The sequence below is a fragment of the Procambarus clarkii genome, chromosome 39, assembly GCF_040958095.1.
Source record: "Procambarus clarkii isolate CNS0578487 chromosome 39, FALCON_Pclarkii_2.0, whole genome shotgun sequence".
Classification (NCBI taxonomy): domain Eukaryota; kingdom Metazoa; phylum Arthropoda; class Malacostraca; order Decapoda; family Cambaridae; genus Procambarus; species Procambarus clarkii.
Window position 1 is genome coordinate 36,590,667 of NC_091188.1, and position 23,252 is coordinate 36,613,918.

The 23,252-nt window shown below is 40.6% G+C and overlaps 1 protein-coding gene across 1 annotated transcript in view; it reads right to left on the bottom strand.

The window, feature by feature from the left end:
- Positions 1-22,458, bottom strand: part of LOC138372678 (uncharacterized) — a 37,829-nt gene extending 15,371 nt beyond the window's left edge. The window contains exons 1-3 of the mRNA XM_069338181.1: positions 22,377-22,458; positions 3,494-3,871; positions 265-464 (exon numbers count right to left, since the gene is read on the bottom strand). Of these exons, the coding sequence (XP_069194282.1) occupies positions 265-464; positions 3,494-3,871; positions 22,377-22,458 (660 nt within the window). The remainder of the gene's footprint in view (positions 1-264; positions 465-3,493; positions 3,872-22,376) is intronic.
- Positions 22,459-23,252: the final 794 nt, after the last annotated feature.

A 23,252-nucleotide genomic window follows, 5' to 3' on the forward strand; every position in this document is an offset into this window, starting at 1 on the left:
ATTCTTCACAAACCTACTGTAGTAGGAGGCAAGACCAAGGAAGCACCGGAGCTGCTTCCTGGTGGTAGGCTGTGGGTAATGCTGGATGGCTTGAGTGTGTATGTTTAACGGAGCTAGGCTGCCACTCCCTATCACATGACCAAGATAACGCACTTTACCTTTGGCAAAGGTGGACTTGCCCAAGTTGATGGTGAGGCCGGCTGTCAGGAGCTTGGCGAACAATTGTTGCAGCTGGAGCAGATGTTCGTTCCAGGTGTTAGTTACCACAACGATATCATCCAAGTAGGCATAGGTGTGATCTAAGCAATGGATGACGCGGTTGACAGCTCGCTGGAAGGTGGCCGGGGCATTACATAGTCCAAATGGAAGACGTTCATATCTGTAAAGGCCAAAAGGAGTGGTGAAGGCAGATATTTCCTTTGCTCGCTCTGCCAAACACACTTGGTAGTATCCCTTGAGTAAGCCTAGTTTGGATAAATACCGAGCATTACCAATGGTTTCAAAGATGTCATCTATTCTAGATAATGGATAAGCATCCTTGACAGTCACAAGATTCAATTTCCTGTAGTTGGTACACAGCCTCACTTTACCGTGCGGTTTCGGCACCAAGATGCAGGGTGAGGGCCAAGGGGACTCACAAGGGGTGGCCAGCCCATGATCCAGGAGATATTGTACTTCAGCACGCATAACTTCCTTTTCGCTCAGGCTGATTCTGTAGAAAGGTTGACGAATCGGCCGGGTGTCAGGGAGTAGCTGGATGTCGTCCTGAACCACATTACACTCCTGTGGATCATCGGTGAAGAACTTCTGATGTTCCTTGAAGATTCTGATGAGAGGAGCACTATTACTGTCCTGCAAATAGGTATGAAGATCAGTTAGGATTTCTGAGTTGGAAGGCACTGACTCAGTGTTAGTGCTTTCGGGAGGAGAAGCAGGGAAGGTCTCCCTGTGGAGGTATAGACCTTTAAATGTGGATAATGATACCAACACAGAGTTGGGAGTACCTTGATTCTGCTTCATGAGGTTGACGTGGCACAATTGGGTCTTCCGCCGCCTATCTGGAGTCTCAAGAACGTAGTTGTGGTTGTTTCTGCACTCCTTGATGCGGTAGGGTCCTGAAAACTTGTTTTGCAATGGAGAACCTGGGATAGGAAAATATGCCAACACGAAGTCTCCTGATTTAAATTTCCTTAGTTTGCTGCGTTGGTCAAAATGAGTCTTCATCCTCTCCTGAGCTTTCAATAGATTGTCATTAGCAAATTTACGTACTCTCTAGAATGTGTTTTAAGTTTTGAAGAAACTGGGGCACATTCTGATGCTCACTGAAGGTGGCATTACGTAGAGAGACTTTAAAAGCTTTGAGAGGAGTACGGCACTTACGTCCGTAGAGCATCTCATAAGGAGATACTCCTAGAGACTCATTGGGGAGACTTCTGAAAATACACATGATGAGGTCAAGTTGTTTATCCCAGTCCTTCAAGGTTTCATTGCAAAATTTCTTTAGGAGTGCTTTAATAGTCTGATGACTACGTTCAGGAGAACCCTGTGAAGCAGGATGATGGGGGCTGGATAATACCAGTGTGATGTTGTACTCTTCCAGTGTCTTCTTGTAGAGATCACTGGTGAAGTTGGTGCCACAGTCACTTTGAACTTCTCTTGGAAATCCATACTGGGTGAAGATCTTCAATAGTTGTTTCTTCATAGTAGCAGCCATAATGTTCATTACTGGAACTGCTATGGGGAATCTGGTGGTAGGACACAGGATAGTTAGTATATAGGCATTGCCAGAACTGGTCCGGGGTAAAGGACCAACACAGTCTATGATGAGTCTGTGGTAAGGTTCCGCAGGCACTGGGATAGGAGTCAATGGAGCCTTGGGAATAGAGAAGTTAGGTTTACCTGCCATCTGACATGTATGACACTGTTGCACGTAACTTTTGACGTCTTTAACTATACCTGGCCAGTAGTAGTCTTGTCTGACTCCGTGGTAGGTTTTGTTAAAACCATAGTGAGAAAGTGCTCCGTGGGCCAGGTGTAGAATATCGGGCCGTAGGCTGGTGGGAACCACTAGTTGTTCGACATCTGCCCAATCGTCATCCTCCTTCAGCTTACTGGGTCTGTACCTACGGTAGAGCAACTGATTCTCTAGGAAAAACCCAGGGATACTGTCAGGTTGAGTCTCAGCCTGGAAGAATAATGGTGTTAATGAAGGATCCTCCCTCTGTAACTTACGGAACTCCAACATAGTAAGATTCTGTGGTAGATTCTGATGGTTTTGAGGGACAGCGGTTGCAGTAGAGTCAGCTGGTTATGGGCGTGCAGCTTGTGCACGGGTGGTCACCAAAACCGGAGGAGAAACTTCATCACTTTCTTGGACCTCTGCTGGAACATTTTTAAAGATGGGATTGTCCACTACAGTGTTACACACCTGTGGTTTGTCCATAATGATCAGGCTGGAAGATTGCAGATCTTCTGCCAAGTCGTTGCCCAGGAGAAGTTACACTCCAGACATAGGAAAAAGCTTTTCCCTGATGGCGACTTGGACTTCACCGGTCACGAAAGGACAATCCAGGTGGACTCTGGCGAGTGGATATGGAGTGGTAGCAGTGAGGTCAGTGATAAGGACGGTTTCCCCGGTGTAGGTGATGTTAGGCACAGCCGATTTCAATAATATTGATTGAAGAGCCGCTGTGTCCCTCAAGATCTTCAATTTGAAACGTCCCTCCGAATCTGTTCTGCTGGCAGAGACAGTTTCAGGATATAGGTGTTTGCTGAAGAGAGAAAGATAATTAACAGGAAACACCAACATTCATCACAGGCTTACCGGACTTAGGAGGAGTCGGTTTGAGTTAAGGAGTTTCATTGCCTTTGTATTGAGCTTTTTCACATTTATCCATGGTATGTCCATAGAGTTTGCAATACTTACAATACAATTGAGAGCTCGCTTGATCGGCACTCACTTTATCATAAGTATACCAAGACTTCTTACTGGAAGGTGGTTCTGGCGTAAGCCGGTGGATGAGGCAGTAAGTGTCAGCTGACTTCGCACATTTGATGTTGTCGGTTTCTTCTTTGTCTACTAAATATAAATGGATGGGAGTGGGAACACGTCTAAAGAATTCTTCAACTAGAATGAGGTTGATGAGTTCTGAAAATGTAGAGACATGTGCTGCTTCCAGCCATTTCATGAAATATCTTTTCTTTGTATTGGCAAATTCTAAAAAGGTGGTGGTACTTGCCTTTAGTTAATCATGGAATTTTTGTCTGTAGCTTTCGGTGGAGAGAAGGTAGGCGTCCAAAACTGCTTGCTTCAGGGTCTGGTAGTCATTCTCAGACGCTAAGGTACTGAGAGTAACCGCAGCTGTACCTGTGAGATGCACTCTGAGCAGGGTAGACCATTGATCTTCAGGCCAGCTAGGTTTTTTAGCTAGGGTCTCAAAAGTGGTGAAAAACTCGTCTATCTCTGTCTCAACGAATGGTGGCATTAACTTACTTGCATGGGAGACATTGAAACTTACAGGAAGACTAGCTGTAGCTTGTTGGCGCTGAGTGTGGTGTGTAGTTTGCAAAGCAAGTTTTTGTTGACGATATTCGAGAGCACTATCAGCTAGCAGTTTACTGTGCGCACGTTGTATCTCTAGGTCACGTTTTCTTGCTTCAAGCTGCTCCCTCTCCCTCTCACGGAGTAAGGTAGCCTCTTGTTCCCTTTCTTCTTTCCTTAGGGCAGCCTCACGTTCCCTCATCTGGAGAGCTTCTGTTTGTTGTTCCCGCTCTAGCTTTGCAAGTTCGAGCTTTAGCTTCATAGCTTCCAGAGCATGTTTATCTGCAATAGAATAGTTTTCGTGAGCTTCAGAGTCTATCTTTCCTTCATCTAAGAGATAATCCAAGATTAAATTATGCAAGTCATTTTTGTTGGCTCCATGGGGAACATCTAGTTGATACTCGTTTGCAAGAGTTTGTAATTCGGTCTTCTTGGCACGACTTAAGTTCCCTACTTCACTTGATGGATCGTTACGAAATGCTTGGAGACGAAACATGGTGAAAAATAGCAAATAAATGTACAATGAATATACTGGTGATAATGTAAGTGTCAGTAACAGGATGACGTGGCAACTGGTAACTATCCTGTGGTAATTTAATATTTAACAATTAATGTTAATTTTAGTATGGTAAATGATAGTCAATCAAAATCGCAGGAAATCTTGTACCCGGTACTCAATGTAAGAGAATAAGGGCAAGAAAATCCTACTAAATAAATGAAACTGATAGTTTCTAAAACAAATGAAATATTGAATTGTTTCAAAAGTGAATAAGGTAGTCCAAGAATGTAGGCATACCTTGGCGAGTCTTTATAGGACAGAAACAAGGGTTTTCCTACTAAATGAAATATGATACTTACAGAATTAGCGATCTTTGTGCTCTGAAAAAAGAAAGCTAATTCCCAACCTAAGTAAATATCATCATCTCTAACCGACGTGTAGGGGTACAAGTGTCAACTGGTGACAAGAACTGTTGTTGAGGTCCCAACTCAGCAACGTAGTCCGTGCTAGAGGAACTATGGCCCTCTGTATCCTCCTTTGGTCGGATTGCAGAAGATAGGGTGCTTTGACCCAAAGACAAATCAAAGTACCAGGGTAACAAAATGATGATCTGCCGGAATGTGAGAAATATCCTAGGGACAAAAAGTAGAATACATGAGTAATAACACTGAGGGAAGGATGACCAATTAAGAGAATGACTGAGGCCTACAGTCACCACGTAATCCAAAGTTATCCAACACTCACAATATGCTACCCTCGGAATGCACAAAATACACAGCACCATATAAATATAAAAAGTAATGAAAATATTGAAAAGCAACTGTATCAAAGCCAAGTACACTTACCACAAATTGATGTTCTAGTACTAGTACCTGAGTGAAGCTCCTTGGACAGGCCCCCATAAAAATGTGACGGGAAAGGGTAAAAGTGTAGATGTTCGGCAGTCCTCCTAATGGCTGGTGTCACTGCCTATCACATTTTAGAAAAAAAAGATCGACTGCTTGGCTGTTGTCTGTGGTAAGGTAAGGGAAGACACGCAAAACACATAGTATGAACAATGACACTTTAATTAACTTTAAAAATTCTGAACAAAGAGAATCTCTTGGCCATGTACAGTGCAAACAAACAAGTAAAAAAATATAACATAAAAATTAAGAACAAGGGTGACGTTACTCTACAATTAAAATAAAGACAGAAAAATGATTAAACAGGTGCGGAGAATATAGCGCTAGCTGAGAACCTCCACCAATAAGCAGAGTGTATATCAGTTGGTTGTTCACAGCTTGAGAGCACAAGGATATTCTGACTTCAATGGCTGGTTCAAGCCCAGACATCGACTTGCTAGAGGGCGCTGAGGTGCAGAGGTGCAGGTGTGCAGTCGGCGGGTCACCAATCAGAAGCAGGCAGGATGGAATATTAGTTTGCTGGTTGACGACGGTGGCGAGCTGGCATGGAGGGAGCGAGGAGGGGGGGGAGTTTAGGGTACGTTTGCCTCCTGGTCAAAACTTTTTGTGGTACTGGTAGACGTATCTTGAAGGTAGCATCTTAGTGTTGTATATATATAAGTAACTTTACATAGGGAAGAGCAGGCTCAATCTCTCTTGAAAGAGATTACTGTCACAACACAAACACTGCGGTGGTTTTGTAGTTCACTTAAAAGATCAAAGAACCATAATTCTGCATCAACAACATGGTAAAGGAATAAATGAGCAGCCTTCTCTCCGCCTCTTCACAATTCCGGAACACTCCAAGAATGGCAACACTCCCAGTTGACATGCATTCCCACGCTCCACATGCAGTGTTATCGAACGTTTGGCAACTTGCGAGATGCCACGCCCACTCACACTCCTCCTCACCTCCTCAATATACTCACACTATTGGCATGAGGCGCCTATTATTCGCTCGTATTCACAGTATATCAGAACACTGCAACCCGTTCTCGCAAATTCGTAAAGTCAATATTGACTTATTAACTACGTGCATAGGTGATATACTAAACATAATAGATACCCTTAAAAAGATTCATAGAAAACACCGACCTTACCTACCCTTGTTAGTATCTTAAGATAAGCATCTTATTGCTTCGTAATTACAATTATTACTTAACCTATACCTATTATAGGTTAGGTAATAATTGTAATTACGAAGCAATAAGACGCTTATCTTAAGATACTAACAAGGTTAGGTAAGGTCGGTGTTTTCTATGAATCTTTTTAAGGGTATCTATTATGTTAAGTATGTTACCTATGCACATATTTAATAAGTCAATACTGACTTATTAAATTTGCGAGAACGGGTTGAACACTGGCATAATCACAGTTAACCACTAGACACATGAATATACTAATTAATAGCTCCAGCATAATATTTATAATAACGAGGTAACTCACGGCACACAGCCTTACACTATTAAATTGTATATATATATATATATATATATATATATATATATATATATATATATATATATATATAAATAAATATATATATATATATATATATATATATATATATATATATATATATATATATATAAATATATATATATAAATATATATATATATATATGTATATATATATATATATATGTATATATATATATGTATATATATATATATATATATATATATATATATATATATATATATATATATATATATATATATATATATATATATATATATATATATATATATATATATATATATATGCGAACAAGCCTGAATGGTCCCCAGGACAATATGCAACTGAAAACTCACACCCCAGAAGTGACTCGAACCCATACTCCCAGGAGCAACGCAACTGGTATGTACAAGACGCCTTAATCCACTTGACCATCACAACCGGACATAATGAGGTGATAGCCGAGGCTATTTGAACCACCCCACCGCCGGCACTCGAATAGTAATCTTGGGCATAGCATTTTACCAAATCACCTCATTCTTTGGGGCACACGTGAGGAACACAAATGCGAACAAGCCTGGATGGTCCCTAGGACAATATGCAACTGAAAACTCATACCCCAGAAGTGACTCGAACCCATACTCCCAGGAGCAACGCAACTGGTATGTACAAGACGCCTTAATCCACTTGATCATCACGACCGGACAAAATGAGGTGATAGCCGAGGCTATTTGAACCACCCCACCGCCGGCACTCGGATAGTAATCTTGGGCATAGCATTTTACCAAATCACCTCATTCTTTGGGGCACACGTGAGGAACACAAATGCGAACAAGCCTGAATGGTCCCCAGGACAATATGCAACTGAAAACTCACACCCCAGAAGTGACTCGAACTCATACTCCCAGGAGCAACGCAACTGGTATGTACAAGACGCCTTAATCCACTTGATCATCACGACCGGACAAAATGAGGTGATAGCCGAGGCTATTTGAACCACCCCACCGCCGGCACTCGGATAGTAATCTTGGGCATAGCATTTTACCAAATCACCTCATTCTTTGGGGCACACGTGAGGAACACAAATGCGAACAAGCCTGAATGGTCCCCAGGACAATATGCAACTGAAAACTCACACCCCAGAAGTGACTCGAACCCATACTCCCAGGAGCAACGCAACTGGTATGTACAAGACGCCTTAATCCACTTGACCATCACGACCGGACATTGGATTAAGGCGTCTTGTACATACCAGTTGCGTTGCTCCTGGGAGTATGGGTTCGAATCACTTCTGGGGTGTGAGTTTTCAGTTGCATATTGTCCTGGGGACCATTCAGGCTTGTTCGCATTTGTGTTCCTCACGTGTGCCCCAAAGAATGAGGTGATTTGGTAAAATGCTATGCCCAAGATTACTATCCGAGTGCCGGCGGTGGGGTGGTTCAAATAGCCTCGGCTATCACCTCATTTTGTCCGGTCGTGATGGTCAAGTGGATTAAGGCGTCTTGTACATACCAGTTGCGTTGCTCCTGGGAGTATGGGTTCGAGTCACTTCTGGGGTGTGAGTTTTCAGTTGCATATTGTCCTGGGGACCATTCAGGCTTGTTCGCATTTGTGTTCCTCACGTGTGCCCCAAAGAATGAGGTGATTTGGTAAAATGCTATGCCCAAGATTACTATCCGAGTGCCGGCGGTGGGGTGGTTCAAATAGCCTCAGCTCTCACTTCCTTATGTCCGGTCGTGATGGTCAAGCGGATTAAGGCGTCCCGTAGTTGCCAGTTGCGTTGCTCCTGGGAGTATGGATTCGAGTCACTTGTGGGGTGTGAGTTTTCAGTCGCATATAGTCCTGGGGACCATTCAGGCTTGTTCGCATTTGTGTTCCTCACGTGTGCCCCAAAGAATGAGGTGATTTGATAAAATGCCTTGCCCAAGATTACCATACCATCCGAGTGCCGGTGGGGAAGTGGTTCAAACAGCTTCGGCTATCACTTCCTTATGTCCGGTCGTGATGGTTAAGCGGATTAAGGGGTCCTGTAGTTACCAGTTGCATTGCTCCTGGGAGTATGGGTTCGAGTCACTTCTGGGGTGTGAGTTTTCAGTCATATATATATATATATATATATATATATATATATATATATATATATATATATATATATATATATATATATATATGTATATATATATATATATGTCGTACCTAGTAGCCAGAACGCACTTCTATGCCTACTATTCAAGGCCCGATTTGCCTAATAAGCCAAGTTTTCATGAATTAGTATATTTTCTCTAATTTTTTTCTTATGAAATTATAAAGCTACCCATTTCATTACGTATGACGTCAATTTTTTTTTATTGGTGTTAAAATTAATGTAGATATATGACCGAACGTAACCAACCCTACCTAACCTAACCTAACCTAACTCTATAGGTTAGGTTAGGTTAGGTAGCCGAAAAAGTTAGGTTAGGTTAGGTTAGGTAGGTTAGGTAGTCGAAGAACAATTAATTCATGAAAACTTGGCTTATTAGGCAAATCGGGCCTTGCATATTAGGCTGAGAAGTGAGTTCTGGCTACTAGGTACGACATATATATATATATATATATATATATATATGTCGTACCTAGAAGCCAGAACTCACTTCTCAGCCTACTATTCAAGGCCAGATTTGCCTAGTAAGCCAAGTTTTCCTGAATTAATATATTTACTATAATTTTTTTCTTATGAAATGATAAAGCAACCCTTTTCTCTATGTATGAGGTCAATTTTATTTTATTGGAGTTAAAATTAACGTAGATATATGACCGAACCTAACCAACCCTACCTAACCTAACCTAACCTATATTTATAGGTAAGGTTAGGTTAGGTAGCCAAAAAAAGCTAGGTTAGGTTAGGTTAGGTAGGTTAGGTAGACGAAAAAACATTAATTCATGAAAACTTGGCTTATTAGGCAAATCGGGCCTTGAATAGTAGGCTGAGAAGTGCGTTCTGGCTATTAGGTACGACATATATATATATATATATATATATATATATATATATATATATATATATATATTATTAAATATGACCGAAAAAGTAAGATTAGTAATTCTAAAAAAAGTAAAGATTAATAATTCACCAAGTGGGCATTTGAAGGCATAGACGACATTGGTCTCTTTTAATGCGTTCTGCTTTGTGTCTGGAGAGTTTCTCATGAGTAGGTTGGCAGTTTTCTTGGTTTTATAGTAGATCGTCAATTGTATCTTCTGATTTTTGTCTGTAGGGATAACGTTTCTATTAACAATATCTTTCAGGACCCTTTCCTCCGTTTTATGAGCTGTGGAAAAGAGGTTCCTGTAAAATAGTCTAACAGGGGGTACAGGTGTTGTGTTAGTAGTCTCTTCAGAGGTTGCATGGCGTTTCACCTTCCTTCTTATGATGTCTTCAACGAAACCATTGGAGAAGCCGTTGTTGACTAGGACCTGCCTTACCCTACAGAGTTCTTCATCGACTTGCTTCCATCCTGAGCTGTGGCTGAGAGCACGGTCGACATAAGCATTAACGACACTCCTCTTGTACCTGTCTGGGCAGTCACTGTTGGCATTGAGGCACATTCCTATGTTTGTTTCCTTAGTGTAGACTGCAGTGTGGAAACCTCCGCTCCTTTCCATGACTGTTACATCTAGAAAGGGCAGCTTCCCATCCTTCTCCATCTCGTAAGCGAAACGCAACACAGAATTCCGCTCAAATGCCTCCTTCAGCTCCTGCAGATGTCTGACATCCGGTACCTGTGTAAAAATATCGTCAACATACCTGCAGTATATGGCCGGATTCAAGTTCATGTCGGTACAGTATATGGCCGGTTTCAAGTTCATGTCGATGCAGTATATGGCCGGTTTCAAGTTCATGTCGAAACCTGTCTGTTCATGTCTGCAGGTATGTTGACGACATTTTTACACAGGTACCGGATGTATATATATACATACATATACATACATATATATATATATATATATATATATATATATATATATATATATATATATATATATATATATATATATATATATATATATATATATATATATATATATATATATATATATATATACATACATATACATACATATACATATATATATATATATATATATATATATATATATATATATATACATACATATACATACATATACATATATATATATATATATATATATATATATATATATATATATATATATATATATATATATATATTAGTATATTTTGGTAGCAGTCTTTCCTGTAGACATATTTTATTAAATATGACCGAAAAAGTAAGATTAATAATTCTAACACGAATTTTCTCAATCTTTCGTACATTATGCTTCACTGTTGGAGGTAAATAAAAAATCACTTCTCCAAAATTCATTTTTATTTCTAGTCTGACGCGACACGGGCGCGTTTCGTAAAACTTATTACATTTTCAAAGACTTCACAAATACACAACTGATTAGAACTTGCGTTTCCCTGATTTTATATCTACATTTGAGTGAGGTGGGAAGGGTGATGTGGCATTACATTTGAGTAAGGTGGGAAGGATGATGTGGCATTAGAGGATATTAATAGGGTATTAAAAGTATCAACACAAGACAGAACACGAAACAATGGATATTGAATAGAAGTGTTTGTAGAAAGCCTATTGGTCCATATTTCTTGATGCTTCTATATTGGAGCGGAGTCTTGAGGTGGGTAGAATATAGTTGTGCAATAATTGGCTGTTGATTGCTGGTGTTGACTTCTTGATGTGTAGTGCCTCGCAAACGTCGAGCCGCCTGCTATCGCTGTATCTATCGATGATTTCTGTGTTGTTTACTAGGATTTCTCTGGCGATGGTTTGGTTATGGGAAGAGATTATATGTTCCTTAATGGAGCCCTGTTGTTTATGCATCGTTAAACGCCTAGAAAGAGATGTTGTTGTCTTGCCTATATACTGGGTTTTTTGGAGCTTACAGTCCCCAAGTGGGCATTTGAAGGCATAGACGACGTTAGTCTCTTTTAAAGCGTTCTGTTTCGTGTCTGGAGAGTTTCTCATGAGTAGGCTGGCCGTTTTTCTGGTTTTATAGTAAATCGTCAGTTGTATCCTCTGATTTTTGTCTGTAGGGATAACGTTTCTATTAACAATATCTTTCAGGACCCTTTCCTCTGTTTTATGAGCTGTGGAAAAGAAGTTCCTGTAAAATAGTCTAATAGGGGGTATAGGTGTTGTGTTAGTTGTCTCTTCGGAGGTTGCATGGCTTTTCACTTTCCTTCTTATGATGTCTTCGATGAAACCATTGGAGAAGCCGTTATTGACTAGAACCTGCCTTACCCTACAGAGTTCTTCATCGGCTTCTCCAATGGTTTCATCGAAGACATCATAAGAAGGAAAGTGAAAAGCCATGCAACCTCCGAAGAGACAACTAACACAACACCTATACCCCCTATTAGACTATTTTACAGGAACTTCTTTTCCACAGCTCATAAAACAGAGGAAAGGGTCCTGAAAGACATTGTTAATAGAAACGTTATCCCTACAGACAAAAATCAGAGGATACAACTGACGATTTACTATAAAACCAGAAAAACGGCCAGCCTACTCATGAGAAACTCTCCAGACACGAAACAGAACGCTTTAAAAGAGACTAACGTCGTCTATGCCTTCAAATGCCCACTTGGGGACTGTAAGCTCCAAAAAACCCAGTATATAGGCAAGACAACAACATCTCTTTCTAGGCGTTTAACGATGCATAAACAACAGGGCTCCATTAAGGAACATATAATCTCTTCCCATAACCAAACCATCGCCAGAGAAATCCTAGTAAACAACACAGAAATCATCGATAGATACAGCGATAGCAGGCGGCTCGACGTTTGCGAGGCACTACACATCAAGAAGTCAACACCAGCAATCAACAGCCAATTATTGCACAACTATATTCTACCCACCTCAAGACTCCGCTCCAATATAGAAGCATCAAGAAATATGGACCAATAGGCTTTCTACAAACACTTCTATTCAATATCCATTGTTTCGTGTTCTGTCTTGTGTTAATACTTTTAATACCCTATTAATATCCTCTAATGCCACATCATCCTTCCCACCTTACTCAAATGTAATGCCACATCACCCTTCCCACCTCACTCAAATGTAGATATAAAATCAGGGAAACGCAAGTTCTAATCAGTTGTGTATTTGTGAAGTCTTTGAAAATGTAATAAGTTTTACGAAACGCGCCCGTGTCGCGTCAGACTAGAAATAAAAATTAATTTTGGAGAAGTGATTTTTTATTTACCTCCAACAGTGAAGCATAATGTACGAAAGATTGAGAAAATTCGTGTTAGAATTATTAATCTTACTTTTTCGGTCATATTTAATAAAATATATATATATATATATATATATATATATATATATATATATATATATATATATATATATATATATATATATATTTATATATATATATATATATATATGTATATGTATGTATATATATATATATATATATATATATATATATATATATATATATATATATATATATATATATATATATATATATATATATATATATATGTATATGTATGTATATATGTATATGTATGTATATATATATATGTATGTATATATATATATATATATATATATATATATATATATATATATATATATATATATATATATATATATATATGTCGTACCTAGTAGCCAGAACGCACTTCTCAGCCTACTATGCAAGGCCCGATTTGCCTAATAAGCCAAGTTTTCCTGAATTAATATATTTTCTCTAATTTTTTTCTTATGAAATGATAAAGCTACCCATTTCATTATGTATGAGGTCAATTTTTTTTTTTGGGAGTTAAAATTAACGTAGATATATGACCGAACCTAACCAACCCTACCTAACCTAACCTAACCTATCTTTATAGGTTAGGTTCGGTTAGGTAGCCAAAAAAGTTAGGTTAGGTTAGGTTAGGTAGGTTAGGTAGTCGAAAAAACATTAATTCATGAAAACTTGGCTTATTAGGCAAGTCGGGCCGTGCATAGTAGGCTGAAAAGTGCATTCTGGCTACTAGGTACGACATATATATATATATATATATATATATATATATATATATATATATATATATATATATATATATATATATATATATATATATATATATATATATATATATATATATATTTTGTGATGGTAAAGTGTTGGAGTGTTGATGTTCGGCAGTCCTCCAATGGCAGGTGTCAATGCCTGGTCACACTTACAAAAAAAAAAGACTGCTTGCCTGTTTGTCTGTGGTAAGGTAATGGGAAGACACGCAAAATACAAAATATAAACAATGAAATTTTAATTACTTTAGAGAACAAAATATGAACAAAGACAATCCCTTGGCTAACGTAAAATTCAAAACAAGTCAACAAACAAAACAACATGAATAATTACTAGATATGAAAATTTACTCTACAATAAAGTAATGTGCAATGCAATAATAATCAGGTGCTGAGAATATTGGCTGCTACCTCCCTTAGTATACGACAGCCAGGGCTTAGTATACCAGAGAGAGATATCAACTTCTAAGAGCACAGGAATATTCTGAGGAGGACGGCTTGAGCTGGCCCAGACGTTGACTCAGGTAGAGGGCGTGAGTGCAGGTGCAGGGGTGCTGTCGGCGATACACCAGCCAATCAGGAGCAGGCAGGCGGAGAATGGGTAGTTAGCTCGTTGATGACGGGTGGATCCGGCGTGTCGGGTGGTGCAAGGTACGCTTTGCTTCCTGGGCAAAACGTTTGGCGATACTGGTGGACGTATCTTCAATATAGTATCTTGTACTTGTAGAATGACATGACTGATATAGGGAAGAGCAGGCTCAATCTCTCTTGAAAGAGATTATCGTAACTATATATATATATATATATATATATATATATATATATATATATATATATATATATATATATATATATATATATATATATATATATATATATATGTATATATATATATATATGTATATATATATATATATGTATATATATATATATATATATATATATATATATATATATATATATATATATATATATATATATATATATATATATATATATATATATATGTCGTACCTAATAGCCAGAACGCACTTCTCAGCCTACTATTGAAGGCCCGATTTGCCTAATAAGCCAAGTTTTCATGGATTAATGTTTTTTCGTCTACCTAACCTACCTAACCTAACCTAACCTAGCTTTTTTTGGCTACCTAACCTAACCTTACCTATAAATATAGGTTAGGTTAGGTTAGGTAGGGTTGGTTAGGTTCGGTCATATATCTACGTTAATTTTAACTCCAATAAAAAAAATTGACCTCATACATAGAGAAAAGGGTTGCTTTATCATTTCATAAGAAAAAAATTATAGTAAATATATTAATTCAGGAAAACTTGGCTTATTAGGCAAATCGGGCCTTGAATAGTAGGCTGAGAAGTGCGTTCTGGCTATTAGGTACGACATATATATATATATATGTCGTACCTAGTAGCCAGAACGCACTTCTCAGCCTACTATGCAAGGCCCGATTTGCCTAATAAGCCAAGTTTTCCTGAATTAATATATTTTCTCTAATTTTTTTCTTAGGAAATGATAAAGCTACCCATTTCATTATATATGAGATCAATTTTTTTTATTGGAGTTAAAATTTACGTAGATATATGACAAAACCTAACCAACCCTCCCTAACCTAACCTAACCTATCTTTATTGGTTAGGTTAGGTTAGGTAGCAGAAAAAGTTAGGTTAGGTTAGGTAGGTTAGGTAGTCGAAAAATAAAAAATTCAATAAAACTTGGCTTATTAGGCAAATCGGGACTTGCATAGTAGGCTGAGAAGAGCGTTCTGGCTACTAGGTACGACATATATATATATATATATATATATATATATATATATATATATATATATATATATATATATATATATATATATATATATATATATATATATATATATATATATATATATATATATATATATATATATATATATATATGATTGAACAACAATCATGTTCAAGGAGGACGCGTGGAGGAGGCTCTGTTGTTTACTGAGCCATTACCTGGGTACATCCTGGCGTCACCGTCCCTAACCTTCACAAAGTGCTGTGTGAATGTCCTGGGAAGGTGCAGGAGTGGCGGAAGGTGCCTAGAGTGGACCTTGTGGTGTTTGTGTGTTACTGAGGAAGTCTTGGTTGTAGGGTTGATGTAAAGTCATGACTTGGTTACTGACTTTAATACTTAATATGATTACATGACTAGTAGCTACCAAGCTTGGCTGGCGTCCTGTACGCTCTCTTGTTTACCTTCCTCTCCCTGGCGTCTGCTCCGCCACACATAGAAAACGGATGGTACCATTTTCTGTGAACATGACATCCCTCCTTTTCTTTAAAAAGAATGAATACAGGATGTCTACCATGCTTGTAGCACAAAGCAAAGTTATTGACACAAAGTAAGTTATTACCATATCAAGAGATACTGCATACATTTAACATTAATTAAGCACACAAAGAATTTAAACAACTTAATCTTTTCCACAAAGGATTTCAATGTTAAAAATACATATGCAATGTTAAACAAACATGAAAGAAACTGTACTACAAAGTTACAAAATATTGAATGAGATATCTGCATTATTCAAACAATATTAAATTTAGTTTAGCATAATAAGTAAATACTTTTCATTACATAGGAACACAATTAATCATCAAATCGTGTAGGGCGTTTAACATGACGTTTAGGACGAGAGTCCTTAAATGCAATAACATCCCTTGATGAATTGTTTGTCGGGTTATAACTATTTTTTTCTTTTTCTTTTGCACGACTTTGCACTTCATCATTTTCTACACTAGTTGGAATCACTTTGAAATAAGCCATATTACGTGTTATACTATGATCTCTATTACTAGCTGTTACCATAGTTCCTTTTACACTAATCACTTTATATGGTTTTGTATCATACGGCATATCTAACTTTCCCTCTTTTTTCTTTTTAACGAGAACAGTGTCACCAACCTTTATGAACTGTTCCTTTGCACGTTGATCATGAGCAATTTTCATTTTGCCCTTGGCTAGTGCATCCTTCTGAGCGAGACGTTTATCCGTTACCTCGGCTGGCATGACGGGTAGTGCGATTCTCATAGGACGTCCAAATAAAAGTTCGCCAGGCGACTTGCCCAGTGTTCCATGTGGTGTTGCACGGTAGTTCCTGAGAAAAGCATACATAGCTTGTTTCCAGGATCGTCCTTCGGCATGAGCACAGCGTACCGCTTTCATGAGAGGTTGCATGAATCTCTCAACTTCTCCATTTGCTTGAGGATGTAGTGGCATCACACGGCGGTGTTTGAATCCAATATGCTCAGAAAAGTTGACAAAGTCTTGTCCATTGAATGGCGGTCCATTGTCCGTCTTGACAACTTCAGGAATGCCAAAGTTTGAAAAGATCTTGTCAAGTTTCGGGATGACGGCCTTTGCAGATGTGGAATTGATGATTTCTACTTCTGGATAACGTGAGTGATCATCAATGACTACCATCAAGTACTCTCCAGTTGGTAGTGGTCCGCAGAAGTCCATTGATACTTCCGTCCATGGTGCAGCAGGTAGTGGTGAAGGTTGTAGAGGTGTTGGTCTTGAAGTATCCACTGCAGCTTGGCAAGGGACACAGGCATCATGCATATCCTTTGCTTGACGATCAATGCCAGGAAACCACACCTTTTCTCGTAGCAGCTGTTTCGTCCTAACAAGACCTTGGTGTCCTTGATGTGCAAGCTTCAGAGCACGTTGCTGGAGAACAGCTGGAATCACGATACGAGTACCTCGCAGCACAGTGTCGCGTTGTTGCGTAACACTTAATTCTGTCTGGATGCGTTCAAGTGCTTTGAATGCATCTTGGTCAACTCCTGAGGGTGGGATGCGTGGAAACTTTTTCTTAGTCAATGCATCCACTGTTGCTTGCAGAGTTGGGTCCTCTAGGGTTGCAGTACGGATTTCATCAAGAGTAAGAGCCTTAGGGACTGCATCACAGGTTACAGAGTGTACATATTCCTCGGCAACTTGCTGATGCTTGGTGATGGTGAAACTGTTGGCAGGATGTCGACTGATGTAATCAGCGGGATTGCCTGCACCCGGCTTGTATTTCACCGTAAAGTTGTATGGTTGCAGACGAAGAGCCCATCTCTCAATGCGAGCTGGTGGTTTGAACTTTGGATTATTGAAGATGGTCTCCAACGGTTTGTGGTCAGTGACCATCGTGGTGAAGGGCGCACCAAGCAGATACACATTGAAGTGTTCACAGCCCCATACAAGAGCAAGAGCTTCCTTCTCTGTCTGACTGTATCGTTGCTCAACATCTGTGAGAGAACGGCTGGCGTAGGCAATTACTACTCGGGAATCTGGTTGACCAGGTTTGTGTTGGGCTAAAACAGCACCTAATCCAACAGGATTAGCATCCACCGTTAATTCAGTGTCCATTGATGGATCAAAGTATGCAGCAGTCGCATTCTCTACTAGTGCATCTTTCACAGCATCAAATGCATTTTGCTCGATATCGCTCCAGTACCATGATGCATTTTTCTTCAGGAGCTCACGTAGAGGCTTTGTAATGGTAGCAAAATCTGGAATGAAGCGAGAACAGTAGTTTGCCATTCCCAGAAAACTATGTACTTCAGTGGACGTTGAAGGAGGTGCAGCATTCTTGATATCTGCAACTTTCTTAGGATCTGGAGACAGACCTTTGTCACTAAGTACATGTCCAAAGAATTTAATTTTATGTTGATTGAACTCACACTTTGCTCGGCTTAACGTCAGATTCTTTTCTCGTAAGCGTTGCAATGTTGCACGAAGAGCTTTGTCGTGTTCAGCTTGGGTACGGCCATAAACAATGATGTCATCAGACATGTTGTCAGCATTAGGTATGTCTTGCAATACCTGGCTGATGATGTGCTGGAATACCTCGGCAGCACTGTTGATACCAAAACTCAGGCGCTTGTAACTATACAGACCTCGATGTGTCGTAAACGTTGTGATGAATCGACTCTCCTCATCAAGTTCAAGCTGATGATAGCCCTTGTTTAAATCTAACTTGCTGAATACAGTTGCACCATTCAAGCGGTAGATCATATCATCTACAGTCGGTGTAGGATGGCGTTCACGCATTATTGCCCTGTTGGGAACACGCATGTCCACACAAATGCGTATCTCAACTGGATTCTTCGGTTTTGGTGGAGTGACAATTGGGCTTACCCATGGTGTTGGGCCTGTTACTGGTTCAATGATATCTAGTTCCATCAGCCTATCCAGTTCGGCATCAACTTTCTTGCGAGTATGGAATGGTTGTCGGCGATGTGGTTGGGCAACTGGAATTACATCTGGGTTGATATGCAGATGTACTTTGCTATCAGTATAACAACCTATGGATTTAAATCGATCAGAAAATTCAGCAACAATACCATCAACATTGTTTGCAGATTCCACTGCTACAGCATTAGAAAGCTGAAGTAGCCCCAATTTGGTTGAAGTCTTGTAACTGAGTAAAGACTCCTTTGCATTCCTAACAACATGGAATGTAGTAATGAGCATTGCATTCTTTGACTTAATCTCTGCAGTGAAAGTTCCAATCACTGGCAAGGCTACCTTTGAAGCATAGGCAGTGGCTTTGCCATTATAGTTCTCAAGCTTTGGGAACTGTTTTTTAAATTTCTCATAGTGGCACTCAGCAATGGTGTCAATGTTTGATCCAGTGTCAATGAGAACCTTGAGACGAATACCAGCAATGTATACACATGTCTCTGGGTTGTTTGGAAGATCATTCCATTCTGTGATTGTTTGTACTCCATAAGTATAATCACATGCACTGTCATCTGAGACTGGTTGTAATGAAATGTTGTCTTGTATATTATTAACATTCTGGATATGAGGTGCAATATTGTGTTTACCACCTCGACCCCTATGACCTGATCCTCGTACAGTGCTTTTATTCATTGACTGTGGTTTCTTTAGTGCGGAACGACACATAGCACCAAAATGACCTAGTTTTCCACACTCATAGCACTTCTTACCTTGAGCAGGACAAACATTATCTTGGTGTGGGTAGTCTCCTCCACAATTGTAACATTTATTGTTGACACCCTCTGATGTGGGTCGTTGTGACTGCTTGAGCCTTGTTCCTTGACCCCAGTTGTGACGTGGTTCTCGGCTAAATTTACTGTTAGGTTTGCCATGATATCTTCTTTGATCACGGTGTCCTCCCTGAACCTTACGTACCTCATCACTGTTAGTAACAGTGGCAGAACCGTTATTGGCACTGCACTCCATGACACGAGCATCACGTGCAGCATCTTCCATTCGACGAGCCATATCCAGTATCTTGGTAAGAGAACTGTCATCATCAACAAGTTCTAGAGCTCTTCGACGAAGACGTGTAGATGTGCATGATTCAATTATTTGCTGTTTGATTTCTTTGTCAACATCAGCAAACTCACAATGGGCTGCTAAACCCTGCAGACGTGTGTGGTATTGATCCACAGTTTCATTAGAGAGTTGTTTTGCTCTCCTGAAATGCATAATTTCCATAGCAGTATTTTGCCTTGGTTTGAAATGCTCTGTTAGTTTGGCTTTGGCAGTGTCATAATCTTTGGCACCACCAGTGTCTTTCAGTGTGTCAAAGATGTCACAAACTCTATCACCTGCATAATGAAGTAGAAAGGCACGCTTTCTTTCAGCACTTTTGATGTCAGAAACTATCAACAAATTTTCAAACTTTTTAAGCCATTTGACCCACCTCTGTGACAGGTTTGTCTGGTCACAGTCAGGATCAAATGCAGGAAACTGAGGTATATTTGCCATTTTTACTGAATAAATGTAACTTATCACTTAAATGTTCCTCAGAATATTAAACACTTACTGCACTGAATATGTTAGTCAAGAATTCACTGTAATTACTTTAATTTTGCAAAGCACACAAGCATTTTAATGCAAAAGTTCACAACAGTGCACAATATAGCAGCAACTGACTTCTTACCTAGCCCTTGTGTACATGTGTTGTTCCTACTCACAGCAGCAGCACAGCAGTTGGCACAGCAGTTGGTACAGCAGCAGTTGGTACAGTAGCAGTTGGCACAGCAGTTGGTACAGCAGCAGTTGGTACAGCAGTTGGTACAGCAGTTGGTGCAGCAGTTGGTACAGCAGTTGTTACAGCAGTCAGTTCAGTGTGATGAATTTTGTAGCACGAAGCGTCGTTTCGTAACCAAAACATCAGGTTTTGTACACATCAAAGCGTCGTTTCGTACACAACGTCGGCAGATTCCTCAGTACAGTTTCTTCAGCACAGCTTGGGTAGCACACAGCTTGGGTAGCACACAGCATCGGTTAGCACACAGCATCGTTTAGCACACAGCATTGGTTAGCACACAGCATTGGTTAGCATACAGCATCGGGTATGGCGCTCACAGCTTCTCTTCCTCCTCCAGGCAGCATGCTCCTCCCTTGTGTTTGAAACTGAACAAATACCTGCGTTCACAGTTCATCCTCGTCGCCAATGTGGTGTTTGTGTGTTACTGAGGAAGTCTTGGTTGTAGGGTTGATGTAAAGTCATGACTTGGTTACTGACTTTAATACTTAATATGATTACATGACTAGTAGCTACCAAGCTTGGCTGGCGTCCTGTACGCTCTCTTGTTTACCTTCCTCTCCCTGGCGTCTGCTCCGCCACACATAGAAAACGGATGGTACCATTTTCTGTGAACATGACAGACCTTCTCAACAAAAACGGATCAAACAGGTGGGTTTGCAGTGTATGGAATACAACGGCAGTGAGGGCCACGCTGGCGGCCTGTAGGCCTCCCACGGCTAAGGTGTTGGGAGGGGGGGCAGGGGGTGTTGTTGTTTGGTCGAGCGAGAGGGGTGGGGGTCACCCATGTGCCATCCAGTGTTTATAGAAATACGTTTGGGAAATAAAAATCAACAATCATGTTCAGAGCTAATAGAACTCACAGTGTGTCGGATTACAACTGTATGATTCATTCACCATTGTGCAGTGATATACAAGAAAATTATACCAGTGTATAAGTGTCACGCAGACCCCCACCCCCCCTCTCAGGCCGAGCCTGTCAGCCCCATCTCCTCCCCGCCCGCCGGCCTCACCACACCACTGTACCTCCTGCCATCCCACCATGCGCCTGGGTGTCTCCCACCCACCTATTCACCTCCCGCGCAGTGCTTGTTGGAGGGATGTGTTACCCTCCATGCACCCAGATATAGCACAGGTCACAGCAGGCATTCAGAATCCTCCCAAAAGGGAGGGTGACACATGTACTCATACGAGTGGTGAGTGCAAGAGACAGCTAGCCACCCCTCCTGCCACCACCCATGTCCACCCCTGCCGCCACCACCCCTGTTATCCCTCCCACGCCAGCTGATGTCTCAGCCCGCCCGGGGGATAGAGGGGACTCCACCAACTAACCAGGAGCCCCTCAGTCAAGATACGGTCCTGGGAACAGCGCATCCAGACGTGCAACCAGAGGACCCAGACCCAAAGGAACGTGTCGAGTGTGTGACGAATCTCAATGCATAAGAAACGATGGAACCCAATGTCAACACAACAACTGTGAGAGTTCACGGACGGTACCTGTAGAGAGAGAAGGCCCACAGGTCCACCCGGCACCCCCACACATTCCAGCAAACTTCATGTCATCAGATGACCTCCTGGGGGCCATCAAAGCATCCACCACCAGAACTCTTTCCCACATTCCTAAAGTAACGCGCCCATTTGCAGCAGGGAAATGTACAGACCTTTTAAGGAAAGTAACTGAACGGTCTGCAAATCTTAATGCCGCGGCCACCATCAAAGCATGGCATAATTTGCTCCTGTTTGGCAATATTTGCTTAGGCGTACCTGCAAGAGGAGGCAAGTCATTAGCCTCATCAGTTACTAGGGCAATAAATAATTTCCCCAGAGCTGACAACTTGATCCCCATCCCTCCTCAACGCAAAAACCCTCGTGGCAGACCCAAGAGTTCCAATGACAGTTTTAAACTAGAAACACAAGTGACCAAAAAAATTGAAGAGGGCAACACAGTAGGAGCAATTAGATTACTTACCAGCGAAGACACAATCGCCCCTAGAAATCTCGCTACTGCCGACTCACTGAGAGAGAAGCACCCTCCTAGAGTACCATGGGAACCCACTGCTCGGGACACAAATCTCCTAGACATGGGACCTCTATTCCTCCAAGCGTCAGAGGTATATAAAGCCATCATGTCATTTCCGCCAGGCTCAGCAGGGGGATACACTGTAGTAAGACCTTAACACCTCAAGGAGATGGTAAATCCAGTTCTCGGAGAAGTTGCCGAGACACTACTGTCAGAGGTCACGAAGTTTGTCAACGACTGCCTCTCTTGGTTGATCCCAGATACAATTAAACCCTTCTTCTTCGGAGCATCCCTTTGTGCCCTTAAGAAGGATGGTGAAGTCAGACCCATTGCCGTGGGTAACACACTTCGGCGCCTTGTTGCTAGGGCAGCTGTCAAAAAAATTAGCATAGACGCTGCAACGATGCTTTGACCCCATCAACTAGGTTTTGGTGTCCCCCATGGCTGTGTAGCAGCAGCTCATGAAGCACGAGCCTATATCAAGCACCTCCCACAAAATAAGGCATTAATTAATTGAGACTTTAAAAATGCCTTCAACCAGTTAAAAAGGGATGTGGTACTGGAAGCAGTTCGAACAAGCTTTCCTTCTCTACTCCCCTTCGTCTCAGCAGGGTACAGTA